Source organism: Gadus macrocephalus, chromosome 4 (assembly GCF_031168955.1).
Source record: "Gadus macrocephalus chromosome 4, ASM3116895v1".
Lineage (NCBI taxonomy): Eukaryota > Metazoa > Chordata > Actinopteri > Gadiformes > Gadidae > Gadus > Gadus macrocephalus.
This window is the reverse complement of record NC_082385.1, coordinates 9874878-9897883: the sequence shown is the minus strand read 5'-3', so window position 1 is coordinate 9897883 and position 23006 is coordinate 9874878. Positions and strand designations below refer to the sequence as shown.

General features: G+C 45.8%; 1 protein-coding gene across 3 annotated transcripts in view; it reads left to right on the top strand.

Moving 5' to 3' along the window:
- Positions 1-23006, top strand: part of sfswap (splicing factor SWAP) — a 73396-nt gene that overhangs the window by 30353 nt on the left and 20037 nt on the right. For all 3 annotated transcript variants that reach the window (XM_060050081.1, XM_060050080.1, XM_060050082.1), the window contains exons 11-14: positions 5362-5419; positions 5648-5751; positions 6737-6869; positions 12927-13123. In XM_060050081.1, coding sequence (XP_059906064.1) covers positions 5362-5419; positions 5648-5751; positions 6737-6869; positions 12927-13123 — 492 coding nt within the window. The remainder of the gene's footprint in view (positions 1-5361; positions 5420-5647; positions 5752-6736; positions 6870-12926; positions 13124-23006) is intronic.

The following is a 23006-nucleotide window of genomic DNA, read 5'->3' as shown; positions in this document are numbered from 1 at the left end:
TGCGGCCGTGCATGAGAGAGTCCCGACAACAAACTGTTTGCGGTGAGAGACACAGAAAGAATATGTCTCTTTGTTCTTCATTAACTTGTCATGGTAATATCATTATCACAATAATACTAAAGAAATCTTTTTTTGTGATACGTTTTTTGGGGTATGTGTTAGCATCTTATTATTGAATGGAGCAACCAATACCTCTTGATTCAAAGCATAACACTGAGTGCTTGGAGTTAAACTAAAATAGTTGAATGTTAAAACTCTGGGGCTGTAATCCGATTCCAACTTAGACATGCAACATCCACTCAACGCTTACACCAGGCATCGCATAAACTATCCGGAAACCATATACGTCTATTCCCATCGTATTACTGGAGCTGAACTTGTCCGTGACCGGAAAACTTGTAGCTTATCCAGTTTACCCCCCTCCCCCTTCCCCGAGGCTAGTCTACTTCAGTGCTAAGTGTTTTCCTTTCATACGGTTGATCTGACACATTTTCAAGGGCACCGGAGAGTCAGGGAGGTAAACACCGTGCTGAGCCCGGGGGGGGGGCGAGTCGGCAGGTCAGGACATGGGTGTGGACCTGGGTTTACTGTATTGCGTCCCCCCCCAGCGACGTGCCCGTGCATATACAATATAAACATACTTTTATCCGTTTCTGCACAGCCCCATTTTTCTGTTTTGATTAAAGCCTATTTTAGTATTTATACTGTAGTGTATTCATTTATTTATTTTTGTATTTTTCGCTACTGTAGGAAAGGAAAATTAACGTTTAATCTTGCGAAGTGATATTAATCACTCCGCATTAATCACAGTGATATTAATCCCTTCGCAAGATGTCAACAGGATGGTTTCACTATTATTATTATACACTATTGACATATTGTCATGTCCTATCTGATATGTTAATACATAATATGGTTTATATCTGGGTCTATCTGGTTAATTTCAGTGTATACTTGAGTATCTAACTATAACCATTTGAAAAATCATTCACAACATTTCAGATATTTAAGTAAAGGATGATAACCGACACATCCTCTGCACTCCGCTACGAGTGTAGACTACACCAACCATTCTAAGTTAAGCTCTGTGTCCCAACTTCCTTTTAATGGCAACCCGACTCCATCCGATTTTCAGCCTTCTGCTAACAAAGTGCGTATTGTCAGAGGTTTTTTAAATCTTTATTTATTTTCGTCTCGTGGCTTTCGAGGCTTCGGCGGTGGAATGTATTGTGGGACAGGGGATGAAGAGAACTTGCTCCAAAGGTGCCCTCATATAGGGGCTTTATATTACCACGGCTATTATTATTCTTCACCGCTGAGCGAGCCGTGTGTTTGAGACCGGTGCCACACCAGCCTCTCCGCCGCTGATGATAGCTGCTTTTAGCGTAGCGCTGGCTATGCAGTTCCCCCGGCAACAGAGTGATGTAGAGGGGGGGGGGGGGAAGGAAGTTTGTGCTAAAAATTGGGATGAATGGTGTTGCATTTTACTGAAAGGTTCCACGTAGGACACATTCAGCAGCTGCATTGAGCGAGACCTTGTCGGCAAATGGGAATAAAATGTATGTTTATACAGTCTAATAAAGTCTCTTATCTTATCACTTATCTGACTTTTAGGGAAATGGGGGAAGAATACGTACGTTTGTACAGTAAGTCTAACCCTAACGCAATCACTTATCTATAAAAGCCCTGAATATAAAGAGTTTTATTTTTTAAGTTACATTTTTCTATGGCACATTTCATGGTACCCGAAGACACCTGAAGAAGATATAATATATCTATATTAAATGGTTGTTAAATCAACCATTATTGTGACAAATAATCGTACATCCTTTTGCATTTAGTGTTGCCGTCTCACAGAACACAAACCACCCTACGTTGTTATGTGTCTCCTGATACACACAATGTGCGTTATATTTACATCGTCAAGAATTATGATGTCATCAGCAGCACATATTGCTGGCTAATTGGTCTTATTCAGACTAGACACGCACTGCATAGTTATAAAACACACACATGCCCCTTTGCAAAATATAAAAGTAATTGCATACGAGACACTTAGCAAAGTGCTGCCCTCTGGACAGTGAATAAAATCCTTGCATTACAATCCTGCTTTACTCTAGTTATCCAGGGAGGTTAACGGCCGGGGGGGGGGTAGAAAAACACACCAAGCGAAATGCGTAATCACCTTTGTAATATCAACGTGCAGTAGGCTCCTTGTTTATGCAGTTGAATCCAAATTTGGTAACGCAGTGAAACAATTATCCACAGAGCTCACAGCTAATTGTTTTCTCTGCCAGGCAATTATTTACAAATGAGACATCCGAGAGACTTCAAAAAGCTTTGATTTAGGATAGCAATTAGTACTATTCAAGTACAACGGTGTCTGAAACCCAAGCCTCACTTAAAGTACATCTCTGTTCACTGTGCTCCACAGTAAGAAACGCCACACTTCTCTCGGCTGTTCTGACGATTGATTATTGATGTCTGTGTCGGGATTTGAGCGTTCTTGAGGTTTCTGCGTTGATGCGTGTTGATGCTAAAGCTAAGGTGTGAGTCCCATCATAGTAGCTCATCTGGGAGATGGAGTACTCCTAGTGTGGGCTAATGCCTCAGTGACCTTTCCTTCTGCAAAAAAGCACCCACCACAGACCTGGCTAGCTGAACCATAACCTATTCACCAAGTTATATCAGCCCACCACCAAACCTAACAACCATCCTACTTCTCGTGGCTGTATAACTTTCTTTATAACTCCACTTTTGCTTCATTGGCTGACTCTTCTGATGACCTCTGATTTGTTTTCTCCTCATGATACTTGGGGCTCAGTTACCGAACTCGTGCAACTTGACCTCTACCCCATTCCTTCGTGAGCTCAATCCTGTTAGGGTAGTTTCCAGTAAGGTAGTGATACTTGCACTGTGTGGGAAGGACTTGATACTTATTTTGTGTTGGTGATGACCAGGACAGACATGGTTTGAGTTTAGAATTCTCCCCTTATTCCTGCACAGCTACATCCACAAATTGACCTCAGGAGTGCTCTGCACGGAGTAAGTTTGGATAGGGATGCTACGGATTTACGCAGGGTGTGATTTGCCACGGGGTATGCGTGGGATTTCACCCTTTCTGATCATTTTTATCCCTTGTGAGGACAAAATGTATCCCCCCCTAAAAGTGATCAATGCTACTTCACCAATCGACCATATAAAATACTTAAAACTAAAGTATTTTAAACTAAATAAAGCCCTGGATCGTGAACAGTCTATAGTGCGATGGCACGTTAAAATCCGAAATTGACCAGCCACTGTCGGCGCTTGCGTTCGAGAGACAATAGATGACCTTACGGCTAATTTAGCTAATGATCCTGATTAGCCTTGATCCATGCACAATATTTAAGAATGTCACCAAGCACAAACACTGATGTAATATTTCATCCCGGAAAAATTAAAAGGGTTCAGAGCAGCATATCATAACATTTTCAGGACCGTCACAAAACATCCTAGAACCACGCACCTGCAACTGAGACTGATGCAACAGGTAGATGAAGAGCAACTCTCAGCCTCAGGGGAACTCGCTGTCCCAGGTTGACTCAAGGGCCGAGAAACCCAGACTTAAAAGCTACCGTTTCGCCTTCTAAGGCTACGGATTGGCCTTGCATTGAGCCGGGATGCTTTGCTAAACGGAAGAGGGTTGAGAATGGCTCGCTGTCACCACAGACGACAGTTCAGTGTACAGCTTGCTCTGACATCAGATATTAAGCCCCGTAAGATAAGAGAGGCTTCATATCCACATCTACATTTTTTCATAGCATAAAAGGAACGTCTGCAAAAAAACTTACATTTTGCAGAGAAGACAAGAGACGGGATGCGCACTTGCAGGATAAGAAAAGAGTTTGACGTGTGCTGGCTGTCCTCCCCCCTCACATCTGACGGCTCTCTAGCAAAGCTATCCAGCCTTGGTCAAACTCTTTGGAGCGTCAATGGGAGATCCAGATCTTCCATGGCGAGGGCCAAGTTTTGGGGCATTCGTAGTAAAATGACACAGTGGCTTTTCTTCGGTGGAGATGGCGTTGTTAAAGAAAGCACCCGAGACTTTGCCGGACTTGTTCCTGTAGGCCTTGTCCCTGATTCTGCAGAGGAGAGACACCACAGCTGACGGTGCCAATGCTGAGGTGGGCGTTGCACAGAAGACACAGAGTTCTGCGAAGGTTAGCGCAAAGTGCTCACCGCCTTCTCCACACTCCCGGTGTCAACAGCCGCGTGTGAAAGGGGATTCGGCACCGTGAACCATCTTCTCACCGACCAACAGAGACCGATTGAATGATCTCAATGCTCAACAGCTGACTGTTCATTGCAGCAAACGGACCGGGGGTTTCCTCCTTCTGTGCCCGGAGATTGGCAGAGATGTGGCTCAAAGAGGGTCGACATGCCGCAGCATGCAACGCAGACTATTTTCTTAGCATGACGTATAGGCCTACACTTCATCCTATTTAAACACCCCCTCTGTTTGTATCACAAATCACACCCTGCATATGTCCTTACCAATTGTCAGGTCCTTATGTGAGTCAACTTAATTACTATTGAGAATAGACCTTTTACCTCTGGACCTACTGCGGTCTGTGTCTCAAAGAAGATGGTAACTTCTCACAGCACTCCCTCGCTTAATTATTTTCCTTCTGCCAAAGGCTCATACAGGATGGGGAGGCATAGTCTGTCTGTTAACATTGTCAGATATCAAAGACTCCCATCTCTGCATGTTCAATAGAACCGTCATCCCCTGATGTTTGTGTTCCCTTACACCACAGCCGAGTAGCCATGTTGAGTTCATGTCATGCTACCCTTGCGATTTCCCCGATTGAACTCTTGTTTATGTCTGGGCGGACACGATTTGTTGTTGCCCCATCAGCCCGTTTAGAAGAGACATTAGCCTGCCCCTGCCATCTCTGCTCTGTGTCTCCACCTTCAATTACTGTCTCCAACTTCCATTAATGTCTGCTGGTAAAAAAAGGAGAAGATTGAAACCGAAGCAAAGGCGAGGCTGAGAAAGCTTTAACTCACTGAGAGACGGAGAGAGAGGGGCTGCCTGTATGTACTCACAGCTGTTTCAGATGGGCCGATGTCTCTCGTTTGACACTACATGATCGCGTCAAGGTGGCAATTCAGCCCGGCCAAGTGCCCAGATGAGTGTCCTCAAACGGCCCCTGAGCCCTTTGGCTGCCGTTGACGCTTATCACGGATATGATTTAGGTTGAGCTCTCTGTTAGCGTGTTACACCAAACGCCTCGTGCAATTTTCATTCACAGTGTCTACAAAGTGTCTGCCGTCGGTGTTAATATTGTCCCACCTTTTGCGTTTCTCTCCTTCCAGAGCGAGTCGGCTGAGACCGCAGAGGATAATGAAGCAAAGGAGGCAATTGTTACTAAAGGTAAGACTTTTAAGTGATCAAACTTTTTTATGATGAGTTCCAGAGAAGGAGACGTGTGCTGTTTTCGGCGCCGTTTATTTGTTGATAACGGAATGAATAAAGTCGGCAGTCGATATTCAAGGGTCAAATCGTGTGGTGCATTTGTAGTGTGCAACTTCACCATTTAAAATGTTTCTCTTTGTCTCTCTTCCACCCCCTCCTGTCTTCGTCTTCTCGTTGCCATGGTAGCCGCGTTCGCCCCGATCTGTTTTGCCATCAGGGCCAAAGACAACGACATGCTGCCCCTGGAGAAGAACCGTGTCCGTCTGGACGACGACTCGGACGAGGACAAGGTCTGGCCGTCGTTCCACGCTCATATCCAGGGGTTCCTTGTGGAGACCGGTGCAGTGGCACTGGCCTCCGGAGTCGCTGCTCACAGTGCTCTCGAGAACCGCTCATCCGAATAACCTCACACTCGAGGCGGCCCTTCTTGGGACCCGAGCAGTACACCCGCCAAGTGGGAGGTTGATCAGGTGGACGGTTGTAGAGAAACTCGAAGGACAGGCATACAGTCCATACATAGAGGCCCCTCTAGTTATAGAGATATTGATGGAATAACTGGATTTAAAAAAAGCACTTATGTTGTAGGAGTATGAAAGCCTTAGTTCAATATATTATTTTTATTATTATTTTAAAATTCCGCCTTTTTATCACTTATTAAAGGAATATGTTTATTCTACATCACAAATCTCTTCCTTTATTTTAGGACTATTATTGTTAATTCTCGACTGGCGAACCTAAAAAACAAACACACTGAAACCCTTTCAAACATCCATCAGCCTCATGTGAACAACAAACCAAAGTAGTGTCAGTAGGCAGTCAAAGATAGGGCACGACGATGATGGTGGAGTCATGGATCTGTGTAGATTGCACGTTGGTCTGGGGAAGCTGCCGTCATTTTCTTCAGCACAAGAGGCATGATCAATGGGCCTAGTTCAAATTACTCTGTACGCAATTGGCTGCTTGCCGTCGCTTCCCTGTCGTCAGTGTTAAAACAGCCAATTGCGCGCCAGGAGGAAAAGCCAGCTTGGTGATTGGCTCCCGCAAAAACGCATCGGAAGCAGAAAGAAATGTATTGCTCTTCTCCAGACCCTTCTGCAGGGCGAACTCAAATCCCCGGCAGAATAGGCGGGGCTACCCAGTCTAGGATCTGCGTGGCGTGACCCCCGGTCTGCACCCTGTGTGTGTGTGTGTGTGTGTGTGTGTGTGTGTGTGTGTGTGTGTGTGTGTGTGTGTGTGTGTGTGTGTGTGTGTGTGTGTGTGTGTGTGTGTGTGTAGCTGCTGGAGGAGCAGTGTGCGGCGGTGCTGATGGCCCGGCCCGATCTGGCTGACAAGGAGGTCGCGGGGCCGGGGGCCACACTGGAGGAGAAGAGGCCCGCTCTGACCCCGGAGGAGCTGGAGGCCAAGCAAGGTAAAGGGAGCTCATCCGCCACAGCCCTGCTTAACGGTAAACAAGGTGAACCGCAAACAAGATGGCCCCCAATGGGTTTGGGCCCATTATTAATGTGTTAGTGAGAGTGGGGGAAGGATGGGGGAGGGTGCGTGGGTGAGGCGTTGCTCACGCTCACTGTCTCTCTCTCTGTTTCCATTTCTCCTTTCTTTTTTCCATCTTTCTTTCTTTCCGTCTTCCAAACGAACACTCAATCCCCACCTTAGTCCACCGAGAGTTTCTCAGGCTATGTGAGACCAGTTAGCGTGGAGGGAGGGAAATGAAAGAGAAAAACACAGGCTCTGCTGGTTTTTTCTTTGCTTTCTAATTTTTCGCGGACACCGACAACGGGGACCAAAGAGAGTAATAAATGGGGAAAGCACTAGAGGAAAGGCATCACTCTATTTGGCAGGCCATGATTTTCCAACTGTTCCATAAAAAGCATTTCTATGGTACATTTGACAAGTACAAAGTTGAAAAATCAATTTCTCATACTGAATGAATAACCCTGTCTATTCCTCTTGGCCTCAATCTTTTTCTTTTCTGTAATAATGGTTGTGCAACGTGATTATACATGTGTGTGTGGTTATCATCTGTAATGTGTGGTGATACATGTGTCTCTGTGTTTGGCGTAGCCGTCATTCCGATGCATGTCCTTCATACTTCTAATTCGATCATACTATATATATTAATCTTATTATCTTAATAATTGTTATATATTAAGTAGTCTCTCTCTTGTCTCTATGTCTTCTGATCATATCCAGTCCCTCTGATGTTCCTCTGCCATTCTGTGTGGCTGAACCAAGCACAAATCCATCTGCCTCCTCTGGCCATCACACTCTTTTACCCCTGTGTGATTGACAGCGGGTCAGCCCCAACCCTCTGCTGCTGTGTCTGTGCGGCTCGTCACATCCTGGCCTCGTTTCACGTGGCGTGCTGCAGATAGCTCCCCACACATACACCACCACCTTCTAATCAAGTTATTGGCATCAGCGAAGCCGCCCTGCTGATGGGCACTTAGCGCACAAAGACGTCCCTCTGACTGAGTCAAGACCTCCCATACAGCTGTCCATCAGACTCCCTCCCCCCTCTCCCAACATCCAAAGGGTGATGGACACCCTCCAGGGTGGGGAATCTAACAGAGGCATGATCCTATTGGGAAACCTGCTGGTAGCATATTTTGTTGGCCGGTGTTTGGAGTGTTAAAACTTGAGCTGCAGTCGACGTGAGTGAGCTGTGAGAGGTGGAAGCAGGGGAACAGCCCGCGCAGTTCATGAAAAGGGCCCATCGCAGCGGCTTCAAACTCCACTTTGGAACGTTGTGCTGTCAGCTGAGCTTCCCACCGTCTCTCTGAGTTTGGGGGAGGTTTGGGTTTTGAGATTGTTGAACATAGGATGGCAGTGTGAAAATAGCGATGGTACTGTGTATTTAATTACACATGTATTAAGCGATGTAACAACCTGTAACAGTACGTCCTTAATAATATAATGACATGATGGAACAGCTAACTAGGGCTGTACGGTATAAACGGTATAGAAAGCACACCGGTGTGAATTTGTGCTACGGTATGGATTTTGACGTTACTGTGTGTACGGTAGACAGTGTTGTGTGTGTGTGACGTGTTTCACATTAATACATTAATACAACCCTACTATGGAACTCACTTTTCTCATATTCCTAATCTTAAACTGTAACTGTATGGTTGTTACATAATGAGAGTATGTCGTGAAGTATTGTTTCATTGCTTAGTACATGGTACTCATCTGGGTAAATTGTGTAGAATGTTGGTGTATTTTAGTGTCTCTCTGTTGTTCACATTTCTAGTCTAGGGACAAGCCAGGGCCTCTCATACTGGCAAGGTGTTCTGCCATTGTTATGTCTCAACAAGGTTAAACCGACCTGGTCCTCCGGGACATGGCCAGGGCCAGATACCTTATCAATGCTGAGAGTGCGTCTGTTTTCGTGTTATTCATATATCCCCTTTTTGTATAATACTCGCCCCAACCCTTTGGTTCGACGAGAAGAGGGTTCGACAATCTAACAATTGTAACCCAATGAAGACAATTAATGGTTTTCAAAGATGTTCATTAATGGGCTCATTTCATATAATGGGATTTAATTGACCTTTTTCTTTATCCATTTTATTTTTTTCAATGTTATCTCTGGCTAGGTAATGCACTATAAATGTCCTCTGCAGGGTGGGATATAAATAAACGTGCCTTGCCTTGGCAATGATCAAGACGTTTGGAGCGGTTAAACTTTCATTTTTTTTCCATGAAAAAGCACAGCATGTAGGTAGGAGGGTATATGGTGCGGGACAGTCTCTCAGCAGCGGCTGATGTAGTGCAGGAAAAACAGACTTGTATATCTCCGAATATAATTAGTCTGCACCACCTTGGTTTTTCCGACACGCGTAGGAAGGAACACGAGAGGTGGCCCGGTAGCGGTCTTTCATAAATCTAGACCCGTGCTTTAAGAGCAAGCTGCCGGGAGTGAAACGTCCATCCCGGCCATGTCACCTCACTGTATTTAATGTATTTTCCCCCCCTTCTCCTCCCTCCCTATATATTCGTTTTATATTGCCCTATGACGGGCTGTGCATGCGTGATTAACACAGACTCGGCCCTGCTTGCTTGCTTTGCAGTCCCGACGACTCCTGTGGAAAAAGGATAAGTAGCTCAAAGTAAGGGGTGTGGGGGTGCTTTGGCTTGTCCAGGACAGGGCCCATTTGCCTGGCTCCCTTAGTGGCCACCTTACAGGGTGGGCAGGAACTAAATGCGGATTTCCTCATTCAATTCCCCCCTGAGGCAGCTGGCGTGTAGCAATGTGGCTGCAAGGTTAACAAGGCCCATTGAAACACAGCAGTTCGGCGCTATCGCATCGCTCACCGCTGATGGACAACTGGACAAGAATGCACTGCAGCGGCTAATGAATAGCTCTGCTAATTGGCTTGACGTTGCCATTCGAGAGCAGAGCGGATGTCACTCAGCGGGCAGGGCGCACGGGCGGCAACGCATCGGCCGGTCGATCACTGACAGCTGCGTGCTAATATGTCATGATGGACCATGGTGTGGGTGGAAGGGTGCAGGATCACACACACTGTTCAAATCGCCAGAGGCTCATCCGTCTCGCTCACCTCTCTCTCTCCCTCTCTCCTTCTCTACCTCTTGCTCTCCTTCTCTTGCTGCAGCTAACTCCCACACTCTCTCTCTGCTTATTTCTGCTCTCCTTTTTCTATCGCTCCCTCCCACACTCTCTCTATCCTCTCCTCCCTCTCTCTTGCTATCGCTCTCTCCCACACTCTATCTCTTTACCGCTCTCTTGCGCTGCTTCTCTATATGCTGTGTCGCTCACTCCCACACATACTCTCGCTCCTCCCATACTTTCTTTTAGTCTTTCTTTTCCTCAATTGCACCTCTCTCTCGCTCTTTTCTCTCTGCTCTTTTATCTCTCTCTCTCTGCTCTTTTCTCCCTCTGTCGCTCTCGCTCTCTCTCTCTCGCGCTCTCGCTCTCGCTCTCTCTCTCTCTCTCTCTCTCTCTCTCTCTCCCCACAAATACCAGTGCAATGATTCAACAAATCCATCATTGCCACCGGTTGTATTGATGCTCTTTAACAAAATTTGTGTCTAATCAGTTTCTGTTCTTTTGGGGTAAATAATATGAATGAATCTTTCTGTCGAGTCAGGTTGGCCCACATTCAACAAGTCATTAAACGATAAGCTTGAAGATAGATGAAACCGTATAACCTGTTTATCGCTATGGTTACATTGACTAACCAATTCAACTGCTTCTGGATTCCTCCACCAGTGTACGCCACTGTGTTGTCCAGCAGCAATCTACACAGCCCCTGATTAGCAAGAAGTTATCCTAATATGATTGAAAGGCATTGCTGTGTTCAGTTATCGTGTCTCAGGCGTGTGCTCTAGGCAGTAGATATGACCGGCCAACGCTTACGCGTGAGGAGAATGTATCGCTCCTATCTCAAACGTCCAATGTGAGCCATCCATCTTGGAAGGCTTTCCTCAGCAGAGATTGTCGGACATAATCATGACGCATGAGCATGCGTGAGCAAGCATATCTTGTCTTGTACATTTGCAGCCCATGCTTGGTTTGATTCTTGTTTCAGCGTTGGCGAACCACCGGCAGCAACGCTAGAACATCTTTAATGACTTTGATTTGATTCATGTCTGCGGCCTGTGTGTACCTATAAACTAACAATCAAAATACTCCTACGGCTGTTTAAATAGATACAAACGCTTTGGTTTGCGCCGCGTGTTGTCAAAGGTAACAAACGCACAAGTGCTTTCCGAACAGATTTATTCTGATGTGATGGAACTCTGTTTAGAATTGCAGTAGCACACGCAGAAACCGCTTATGTTGACTCCAAAGGGATGGAAGTGACACACAGACCGGGGTCTGTGGTTGCATAACTTTAAACGTGGATGTTCACCGGCACAAAAAACAACGTTCAATCCAGTGTTGGGTTTCTGGGGGAATTTTCTGTGTCCGTCGTAGCATCCTCATTTCTGAGGGAGAAGGCAATAGTGTATCGCAGCTGCCCAGTCGCCTTTTTAGATTACGGATCTGAAATGATTCGTGTTATTGAATTATTGAGAAATTATAATGGTTCTCAACGATCAATGTCAGGTGGATAGCAGCCTGCCGCCCGCTGGCGGACTGGTATGTGCTGGCCCACGACAGGACCAGCGACCCTCATCGGGTAGTGTAAGGTTAATTTCAGGGTGCAGAAATACTCAAATTCCGGAACAGAGCTTTCCAATTACACACTGCCCTCTGCTGATGGTCCAATTTTTTTCGGTGTTTCATCAAAAACATAATTGTCCATGCGTGACATTTAAGTGTCTTTTAAGTGAAGTATCAAAATCCAATTTGCAGAAATGTCATCTTTCTATTGGCGTTGGCAGCAGCTGAACGCCTTGCTTTATCATGCGAACAGAAAAACTCTTCCACCTCATATATATTTTATTTTTTTCCTCCAACATATCTCCTCTTCTCACTGCTTCGTCTCTCCTTCGCTCTCTCCTCAGTCCATTCCCTTCCACCCCTTGTCCAATATAGGCTTTATTCATTTTTTTTAACCCCTTTCATCTTTCTAACGTGGAGGCCCTGCGGTGTCTCCCACGTACCATTCAGAAACCCCTCCACACCTCCTATCTTCATCTTAGAAACCCCTCCACACCTCCTATCTTCATCCTTTTTTTATTTATTTTTAAACAATCGCTTAGATCTTTCCTTCCGTCCGCCTGAACCATCTGATAGTAGTTCTCAGTTGTATCCCTTTCTCCTTGGCCGTGTACCTCCAACCTTCTCACTTCCAACATCTCCCACTAGGTCATGTTTCAATCTCAGTACAATCCTCTGTCCGTCGGTCCGTCTGTCTCAGTCTCTTTCTCTTTGAAAGATGAATGAAGTTAGCCCTGACTCCCAGCTGGGCCTCACTGGCTCCCTCACAAATCCCCTCCCGTCCATCAGCTGCACAATACTAGTATTTAGACCCTGACAAATAGAACACAAACTTCCGTCCACGTCAATCTAAACAAACTCAGTCCTGACCAGCGTCTCTCAGACACTGTCAGACCCACCAACAAAGGAAAGGCCTTACCAGTCAGGCCAGAATCTGTGTTTGTGCCTGGGCCAGGCTCAAACATTGTTCACATCGTGATGGGGTTTGGCGTAATGTATAGTTTCCCAACATTTTCGATATAGGACGCCCTTTGCGCCCTGAGTTCATGCAGCGCGGAGCATAACAAGGAAGTTCTGATGTTGCTCAGCCGTCAGGGGGGCAAAGCATTCCAAATAATGGGCAAAATTGAGGTATATTTTAATTTCTAGGATTAGTTAATTCTCAGAGCTCTGTGTATATTGTCCAAATACATTGCAAGAATAGGTGGCTAGTTTGTCTCCTAGCAACCAATGTGTATTTTTGCCGCGGAGATCTTCGACGCAGACTCCTTCCTGTGTGTCTCCCCATCACTGATCCTCTGTGTGATTTCTCCCCCTTCCCCCCCCCCCCTCCAGCCAAGCTGAAGCTTGAGGACCGGCTGGCGGCGGCGGCGCGAGAGAAGCTAGCCCAGGCCAGCAAGGAGTCCAAGGAGAAGCAGCTGCAGGCGGAGAGGAAGAGGAAGGCCGCCCTGTTTCTCCAGACGCTGCGGGCGCCAGGCTCCGGGGAGCCAGAGGCAAAGCGGGCGGAGCTGGACCCCGTGACCCCCCGACAGGTGGGTGGACCCGACCGAGCTTGGTTGCAAAGATCCTGGGTTAGTCTAGCCCTGAGAGGAAAGGGTGTCGGACCTCCTGCCCAATGGCACTGGGTGTGAGGCAACTTCCAACACCTACCTCTAGGCATCCTCGAGATGCCTGCTCCTTAAGGATATTTATCGTACATCACAAAGTAACTTGAGGAAAACCTGTCTTCCAAATGGTTGAATAGTAATGGTTGAAACCAAGGGTTTTACCTGTTCCATTTTGTATTTGTTTGATTGTGCAATTTTTTTTTCTGATCGCTGTGCTTTTTGTGTGATGTGTGGGCGTGTGCACAGTGTTTTCTTTTAAGCATCAAAACGATGATCAACCCATCCTCTTCATCAGATGACTTGATTTGGAAGAAAGTCTTGGGGGGGATACGAGACCCCCGCCCTCAAGAGTTTTCACGTGAACTCGAATTATAACGAGTTGACCTGAACAATGATAAGAGCCTCGCAGGTGAAGCAGCATGAAAGACAGCTGGCCTAATCAGTCGGCGTTAATGTGTTTCTCTCGCTTTTTTGGCGGTAAAAATGCTCATCTAGTTCCAATTTGCCTAAACAAAGATAAGCCACTTAATGCCCCAAACTCTTTCCTTAACGAGGCCCCTTAGCCTTGACTCGGTCGCATCAATCCTCTCCAACGTCTCCATCACGCCACGAGCAGACGGCCCCCGATAACATCGTCAGTTGGTTCTTTTTTCCTGTCTTTTTGGGCGAAATAATAACCAGTTTCGTCTGGAATCAGCCCATATAGCCTTCAGGTGCCAAACGGCAGCGACTGAAGCAGGAACCCCATTAACCTCAGCCCCTGCGTGGCTTGTCCTTGACTGACGACCACGGGCTTGTTGTACTTCCTGCACATCACTCCCACAGCCGCTCCACCGGTCTGAAGGCGCCCGGGTCATTCTGCTCATGTATTTTTCGAGTTACCCTTTTAATGAACAGGCTGGAAAGGCCATGGCTGCCTTCTTCTTCAGCGCCATCAAGACAGGAGCATATGGTTCAGTGCGATATGAATACCGGCGCAGTGTATCCAACCCTTACTTAGGTCATTAAGTGCATGAATTGAGAACATAATTACTTTGCAGATAATGGATATGCAAAGGCACCTGATTGATTGCAATCTAAGGCTAAACGTTTCTCTTGTGTGTAAACAGTTGCTTTAAGTGCACAATTAAAAATAACTTGGTTGTCATTTCTATCGGTCAAACCTGAGAATAAACTCTTTCTTAGGTCTATGAGACCAAGGCTCTCTGTGAAATAAATAGATAATAATATATTTCTAGATATAATATATATCAAAATGTCAATGATTATCACGCTTGTGTCAAAGTTGAAGGCCTTCTTCAGAGGCAAGGCAAGGTAACTTTATTTATATAGCACTTGTCATACACGAGGCAGACTGAACCTCACATAGAAATGAGTTTGAAAAAGTCAAAGAAAACAAAGGCAAGGTAAAGTAAAGTCAAGATGGAAGACCGTTTTTAACCCCCCTCTGTCAGCATGGCGGCCGAGCTGAAGCGGTGTGTTTCCTTCCTCTTCAACACTCGATGTCTATTCAGCCTTTTCATTAGTGGCTACTGTAGTTATTCCAAGTAGTAAACTCAAGGGGAAGGAAGCGGAGCCTTCGGAAATATTTCCCTTTGGGGTCCACCGTGTTTAAACACTTTGTCTGACCTCCCCAGGGTTGTTTCTGCTGACAGTACCTATATGGGCTCTTCCACCGTAAAACGAACGGCAAAGAATGATGACTTGAATCTTTGGTTCAAGGTAACTTTGATAACGATGATAATAAACTATATCGATTCTATAATATTCAGCATGCAGCTTGGTCCGTACATTAAAGAGGGAGAGTTGGTTGGAAGGGAGGCAACGGAAGAGGATGAAAGAGAAACATAGTGGCACATGGGAGTTAAAAGCAGGCCCCTTTTCTCTCTTTTTTTTGTGATTGCCTGTTTACCAAAAAATCGTGCAGACTTTTTTGGGGAGACTGTAAGTAGTTTGTAGGTTTGGGCAATTTTGCCTAAGAATAAAGTCGAGTATTCAACCTAATGGACAATTTCCGATTCAAACCTAGATTTTTTCGGTTATTCTCTAAACAAAGGTCGGAGGGGGAGATAGGCTTTCCAGACAATTACAGTATAGCACTGCGGTGTGTGTGGAACCATTTATTTGATGTCTGCTTCCGATTAAGCCCGAACATAACAACGTTACTAAGAAAAGTCACAAAGATGCCGGGAGTCGTGACACATATTTTTTAAAAAGGGTTCGGAACTCAGCCTAAACAGCGAGTTCACTTGCTGTTAAGGCCAAAACAAGTCTGCGGAGTCTAAAACTTTGATAAAATGTTTTTTTCGGTTCGGCCATTTCACAAACACTAGGAAAGAGTCGTTCATACTTTAGTCTGAAAAAACCGCCCAGCCCTAGTTGTTTGCAAAATAAACAACTTCCAATTTACATGACATGTGTGGAATGAGAAGGGCTGTGTTTAGAGATATCAACATTGGTATTAATAACCCTCTGACTTTGGCAGGTGGAAGCAATGGCCCTGTCAGCACTCAGTTGCCTCCCTTACCCAGGACTCAGACTGCCTAATGCCTCACCATCTCTCTCCGTACGGCCGGCCTCGTGAGACTCGTCAGTTGCACGTCCTCCGTTTTCCCAGTCGTGACCTCACAGCAAGGGCGAGTTGGGAATGGCGTGTTGGAATGGAGCCGTCTCGTCATAAAAAACGGATGGAATGGAGCCAGTGTCATGCGTTTACTGCAATCAAATATTGTCTGTGACATGTCACCTTTTCCCTCGAGGAAAAATCTGTTGGCTGAGATTGGAAAGTACTGTCCATAAATGTTTAGCTGTAGTTTTAAGCAACTGTTCCTGCTTATATTAATGTATTTTAAACGCCATACTCCACTAACGTTTATAGTATATGTATGCAGTCATCGTTTGGTTTTTGTTGAGAACATAGTGCATCAAGTATTATGTCTTATCTGGATAAGACCTTATGGTACGATGCTCAAAGTGACTCCATGAAGTTGATGTGGATGTGGGCCAGTTAACCAAGTGTGCACAGGTTCCATTATATGGGACTTTTAAAATCCTTAAAATGCCTCAGAAGTAACAATAACCCATACCTTTTATCATCCAATATCACATTCTTTCCGGTCAGATTCTTTAAATTCTTAAAAAGAGAACAGGCTGTGCGTGGTTTGCTAGTGTAGGAATGTTGCAGTGCCAGAGATTTATTCTCCTATTTTCAGTGATCAAACTGGAATTCGCAACGGAATTCCTGGATATCTTGCCTCTAAATTATTTTATAGATTTAAGTTATTTTTATATATTTTTCCAGTGTTTCCTCGTCGTGTTGTTCCACTCCTGTGCGTATATACCTCCCACACTCTAGGCTAAAAGTTGGAGAGTTAAAGTCTCCTGATGAATGTCTTGCCAGACTCCGTTGTGCTAGCACGTAGATCCCTCAAAACCATCCGAAAAACGCAATGGCAACGAAAGCCTAGCGTTTCAGATAACTGACATCTAACTCCTACCCCAACCGCCGAGTTTTCCGGGTCCTAGCAGCTGAACGGCTCCCGCTCTTGGTAAAGGCCCTGTTTCCCCCTCTGTCTTGGTTGTCTTTGCTCCGCTGAAACGTTCAATGATTTTAAAATGCACGGCTTGGCTACCTGCCAGGCTTCCAGAGAGATCTTTCACAGCTCAATCTCACACGATTCAGAGAGCTGTCAGATGTGTATACTTGGAAATCCTTCTTTCATTTCTTTATTTTTTATATAAATTTGCATATTTTCTCCAGAACCTAGGCATCTCTCGCTCTGGGGTGTTAGACTGGGATATTGCCAGACGCAACTGTTACAAACACTTTTGTTTTGTTTACTGTGATCCAGCGGTGGTCTGAGTGTGGTCCCTATCGTGTGCCACAACTATTCCCAGTGGTTAACCCAATCCCCCACTTCCATCTTCGCTGGGCTGTGTTGTGTATGGTCGAGGCGGTTGACTGTGTGTTAGTAATTGTTCCCATGTCTTCCCTAAACCAATGAAAATGAGCTTTCACATAAGCAAGCCATTGACCTTTTTGCCTGGAAATAACAAGTCCTTAATGGGGACCTTTTTTTTTTATAGAGCAGGGAGAAGGACAAAGGAAAAACATTATTCTCAAAGGAATATAACATTTTCATCACACTGGTTACTTAACTTCATTTCATTTACAACCCGACTGATATTGGATGTTACGGGCCATTAGCAATCATTAAAAGTGTTGTTCAATTTAGAATATCACCTGTGCTCTAATCCCTAGCCTACCTGTTAGTACCTTTTTTCCCCTTCAATGTCCCATAACACCCCTTTACTGCTGAACTCGCCTTATCTAAGGCACTGTGGACACGTCTTAGGATGACTTGATTAGGAACAATGATATTGCATGTTCTAAAAGCCGCGTCTCAATGCTCGGTGAATGCATGTTTTGTTCGGACGTTCCTTTAATTGCCTCCACTGCTTTGACTAGGCTTGTATTCTGGGTGCAGTGTGTTTGTAATGATTTATGGGCTGTTTGTCAGTGCACCTAACTGAATCAGGGGGGCTGCCAGACATGCGTTCCATCTTCACAAAGAGGGAGAAAGCCAAACACATTCTTTGTCTCAAGGTAGCCACTTTGAATGCTCTTTGAGATTATCACACTGAAAAAGACGTTTAAACAATTAAACCTGAACGTAACATGTATTGAGGCCATTTGTTTTGGATGTCGCCCTAGACTGGAACGCCAACTGGATTCTGTGAGAGAAGGAAAAAACAAGTGAAAATCTGCCCGAGCTGGTCAACCGGGCTAATTAGCTGTGTCTAAACAAATCTACCTGTAAGCAAGGTGTCAACCAGCTGAAAGGAATGCGGAAGGCTTTCGATTATGGTTGATTTTTGAAGGCCAATAAAAGCTGGGTCTAACCATGCCCGAGAAAGCATTTTTCAAATCGTCAAATGCAAGAGATGGGATAAACTCTTGTGTGCTTCGTTGTTGTTTTTTGCCTCGGACATTTGAGACCAGGCTACTCTACTGTTTAAACGTCAAGCTCATTCTTGGGAGAGGCTTTAACCAGGGTAAGACTGCTGATGTGTGCTGCTGATGTCGTGTTGGCGAGAACAGCGATTCTGCTCCACTTGTATAAACCCTTGCTGTTTTCCCCCGGACCTCATCGTTTCCTTTGTGAGGAGAACGATGTGTAAGCTGGTGTAAACTGTCGGATGTAAACATAATGTGCGGAATAAGCAGCGCGGGCCGTACGCCACCTCTCCCGCTTTTCAACGCTTCAGCACGCGGCATTGATTATTCGAAGGCTGCAACTTTGTTAGAGCGTGTTGGCTTGACTTGACTACAACGGGAGTGACGGGTGGCCTGTTGCCTCTCGTCAGGAGGTCTCCCTGCAGGGATTTGGGTTAACCACACGTGAGTGCCACTCACGGTTGACACAACAACGGGCGGTCTTGGCTTTCAACATCACAAACTAGTATTTTGTTTTAAGTTTTCTAAGCTTTGTTTAACAATCCAAGCTTGTTCCCCATGCCAGCCGTGAAAGAAGCACGCCACTGTTCACCGCCGATGCCGTCATTAAAGCTGCCGCTATATGCTGTACACGCCATCATCCAACCAAGTGGCGGAAAAAATCGAAACGGTGATGAAACGGATGCTGTGCTTTGAACCTAAGCCGGTATCACCGCTGCAATCTCCATAAATATACACATGCTCCACAGCAGATGGGGGCAGCTGAGTAATGGTGGGGAGGAGACGACGAAACATGTTTGACGTGTGAACGCTGAGCGATATGCACAGGGGTCGTCTGCGTTATCCCAGGCTGCGATGATTCCCGACGGCAGCAGGCGGCTTCACACTTGCGCAACGTAAGCCTGCGTGTTCCGCCTGATTCTTTGTTGCGTGCCCGGCGTCTTTCCTCTTTGAATTATCCAATGTGGGTTAAGGATGATGTATACCAGAAATGTAAGCCCCCTGGGCCCGGGACCGCCTGCCGCCGCAGCTGCATCTGACTCACTTTCCTTTTGAGGAACTGCAACCGCTCGGCACTCGCTCTGTCATTTACAAATAGAACACGCCCGCGTTGAATAAGACAAGAGCCCTGATTTTAATCTTTAGGGTAGAAACAAGATGCTTTGTAGGTTGAATGTTTGTTCCCTCCATGAAGTGTTAACGCTTGCGGGGGAATGTGAAGTACGCCGTAAGGTCTGCTGTACATATATGGTTATAGACGCGTATGCTTTCAGTGGCTCTTTGAGACCTGCCCTGGGGTAACCCCATTGCGGCACCTGTAAATCATTCAGCTCCGTCCCAAGCAAACATGAAAGAAAGAGCACAGTGGAGAGCGAAGCCAAAGCCCAAACACACTAATGGAGCCACGGAGCCGGAGAGTCCCATCCAGAAGCAAATCCAATTGTTGTGCATAGAAAGATTTCAAGTCATTACCATGCAGGGATTTATCCTTGGTGCACATTGTTTGACGTGAATGGAAACTCGTTGAAACTTTCATTCCCACCGCTATAAATCGATGGCCCCGGTGCTGAGCAAAGCCCAAATTAATTTCTTATCCCCCAACTTTGAAATTAAAGCTCAAGGAACAGTGAAAGATCCCTGCAAACTTCAATAGATCTCCCGCTAATGCGAACTGCATCCAAATCCACAGGCCGTCGCCACACTTGTTAATCGCTCTCTCTCGTCTAGTTAACCAGCTAGGCCTTGTATAGGGACAATATCGCATTGGTTTGGGCGGCATGCAAAATGTGAGACGGCATTAAAGAAACACAGCGGAAGAGGGATGGGCAATAGATGGTGAGTCACACAGTATTGTATCCCTGGTGATTACCGTAGCTAAGAGTTCCTTCGGGGGGCGAGGACATAAAGGCCAAGTGACTGAAATGAACAAGGTTCGTAAAGGACAGCCGTGGAGGGAGCCAGAGGAAGAGGATCCTCCCATTCATCAGTGGAAAGTTCAGGTCACAGCCTTTTCCCCCCCGACCATAGCGCCTCTGCTCTCTCATCTCCCAACAACTGTGCTGCTTAAAATAATAGATTCATAGAAAACGATTTTCTTTGATTATTTCATAGTGCGCTTCATTAACATGTTACACAACTCTGGCTGAAACAAACGGCGAGAGGGCAGAGACTAGTGCTAGGAGATAGTTTGCCTGACCTGATTTCTATTCCCCCCTGTCCTCCCCTAGCGCTGCGAGGCTCTGGTGAAGTAGAAAATCAACATCATCATCAGTCCTCCCAAATCCCTTACTCCGTCCCAGAGTGACGAGCAGCGCAAGGTTGGAGTCGGGAGCCTGCGCACGCGGCATCAGCGTTTAGCCGTCGGATAGATCATTCCTCGGGCTAAGCGTGACGGTTGCTCTCTGGCCCTACGCTGGGCCAACCCAGAGGTTTATGGTTCTGTGTTCTGTTAGTCAGCAGCATTTGTTTCAAAGGACAAAGGACGTTGCTAGTGTTATTGTGTTTTTTGTTTTTTTTTAATCAAACCCCATTAAAAGGTGTGTGTGTGTGTGTGTGTGTGTGTGTGTGTGTGTGTGTGTGTGTGTGTGTGTGTGTGTGTGTGTGTGTGTGTGTGTGTGTGTGTGTGTGTGTGTGTGTGTGTGTGTGTGTGTGTGTGTGTGTGTGTGTGTGTGTGTCTCCCATCCATGCACGTTTGCTAATTTTACGCGCATGCAGACAAAGCCTTTTCGTCAGGAGTCTGTGTTTCGCTGAAGTCTGCCGGACACGACACTCATTACAACAGGCGAATTCGGCCATAAATCGTGGCTTTGTATCTACCAATCGCATCTGCCCTGAGCAGCACCCCCTGACTTGACTCTCTCATGAGTTATCCCACTAATCCATCTTAAGGATGTACTCCACGCGTATTGAGGGAAGTCTCGGCCTCCCCTAATTACTCCCGGAGCGGTGGCTCCCTGGTCTTTGCGCATGCAGCGCAAGTAAAGCATACTATTTACCACCGCTTATACAAAGCTACTGGCTCCCGTTCGATCCGTCGATTGAGGAGATTATTCCTTCATCATTGCATTAATTGGATCATCATTTCTTGACACAGTGAGAGAAAGAGAGGGAGATCTTTAAATGGGAGTTCATGGAGAGAGAGAGACATAGTGGTCATGTGTTTCTGTTCACGTTCTTATTTTCACCTTGATGTTTCCCTCTTTTTATGTCTTGATTGCTGCCATTGTTTACACAAGCAGATAGGCGGAATACCAATATATGTATATTGGTTTTTGATCTTTGGATGAAATGCCTTGGGCTTATGTTAGACTTGACTCCGTCCTCGTCTATATTCAAACTCTCCCCCCTCCCCCAGTGGGACCGATCGCTGATGAAATAATAGAACCATCCAGCTGAAATGAGTACCAGTCTGATTCCTTTTGTTCTTGGGGCTCACAGAGAGTTTAGCTCCAATAAAATAGTCAACGCTTCTGACAGACTGTGTCATTTACTTGAGACATAAGAGCACTTCTCGTTTCTCTTCGAGCTGTCACTTTATTTCCCTTTCCATCTGAAAGAAGTGGACTTCTCATGTGGTTTGGCGTTGTTTGCTTCCAGTGGGCCGTTTAGGGATCTGGTATCTGGGTGGTCGTGTACTTCTGCTCCCTTTCTTATTTTGTTTCCAAAGGCAGCTTCACGCCGCCCTGATTCGTTGCCCTACTTGTTTCTTATCTGTCCATCTTTTCTCTCTCTCTCTTGTGCACTCCTTTCTCTGTCTTTCACGCTCTCCATCTCTCTCGCCCTCTTTCCGTGTGTGGGTCTCTCTCTCACTCACTCACTCACTCACTCACTCACTCACTCTCTCTCCCTCCAGAGTGATAAATCCTACCTCTCTGTCTCTCTGTCTCTCGCCTCCTATTAATTTCCTTAATGCCCCCATTAGAAGCTGCAGCGAGGTCATAGGGGCCATTAGGCGACCATATGCAACGAGAGCAGGATTTTATCCTCAGAGAGAGGGAGGGAGACTGTTGCCTGTTAATCCCCCCCTGCTGCCAGTGACCCCAATCAGTGCAGAATCCAAATCTAGAAGTCTTAAAGTCGGTTAACATAGGAGAGGATGGATGGCAGTCACACACACGCTCTCATACATAATACACAAACTTTTCCCCCCAGCCTCAGTTATCCGCTGATCATCAGGCTGAGCTCACACCTCTGCACCCCTTGAGGTTAACACGCAGACCTTTTTATTATTTCATAAACCTTTACACACAACCATTCGGTTTTGTGTGTGTGTGTGTGTGTGTGTGTCTTTGCATGTCTTTGCATGTTAACAATTATCATTTTCAACGTTTGTTGTATGTACCCACGTTTAACAGTGAAAGTAATGTTTCACAAGGGCGTACATCCCCAACACAGTGTCTGAGCTTATCACTTACTCACGCTTACTTGTATTCTGTTTGATGAATCAATCCAGCAGGAAATCTATCCCTTTCCTCCTGGTGAACCATGTTGTGGTTCTCTGTCTACATTCAGACCGTGGGTAAAAAAACAACAGTTGTACTGTATTGCTGTCCTGCTTCGTTAAACAATTCGGTAAATTCAAAGAAATTACAAACCTGTTCAAATGTATTAGATTAAAGATCAGGTCATTTCAGGGCAAACCTATTTATTCAAACTGCTGCGCTCCGTTTATTTATCAGAATTGAGGTGTTGACACCAATACTTTATTATTCATTAATGAACCAAATGTGGTCCCGACTTATAATCAGAGCATTGCAGGGAGTCAGGCTCTCAGGCTTGTGTGATTTGTTGAAGAGGAAAATCAAGATACTTGATTTTCATAAACCGTCCCTGTTTATGCCTGTTGAAGTA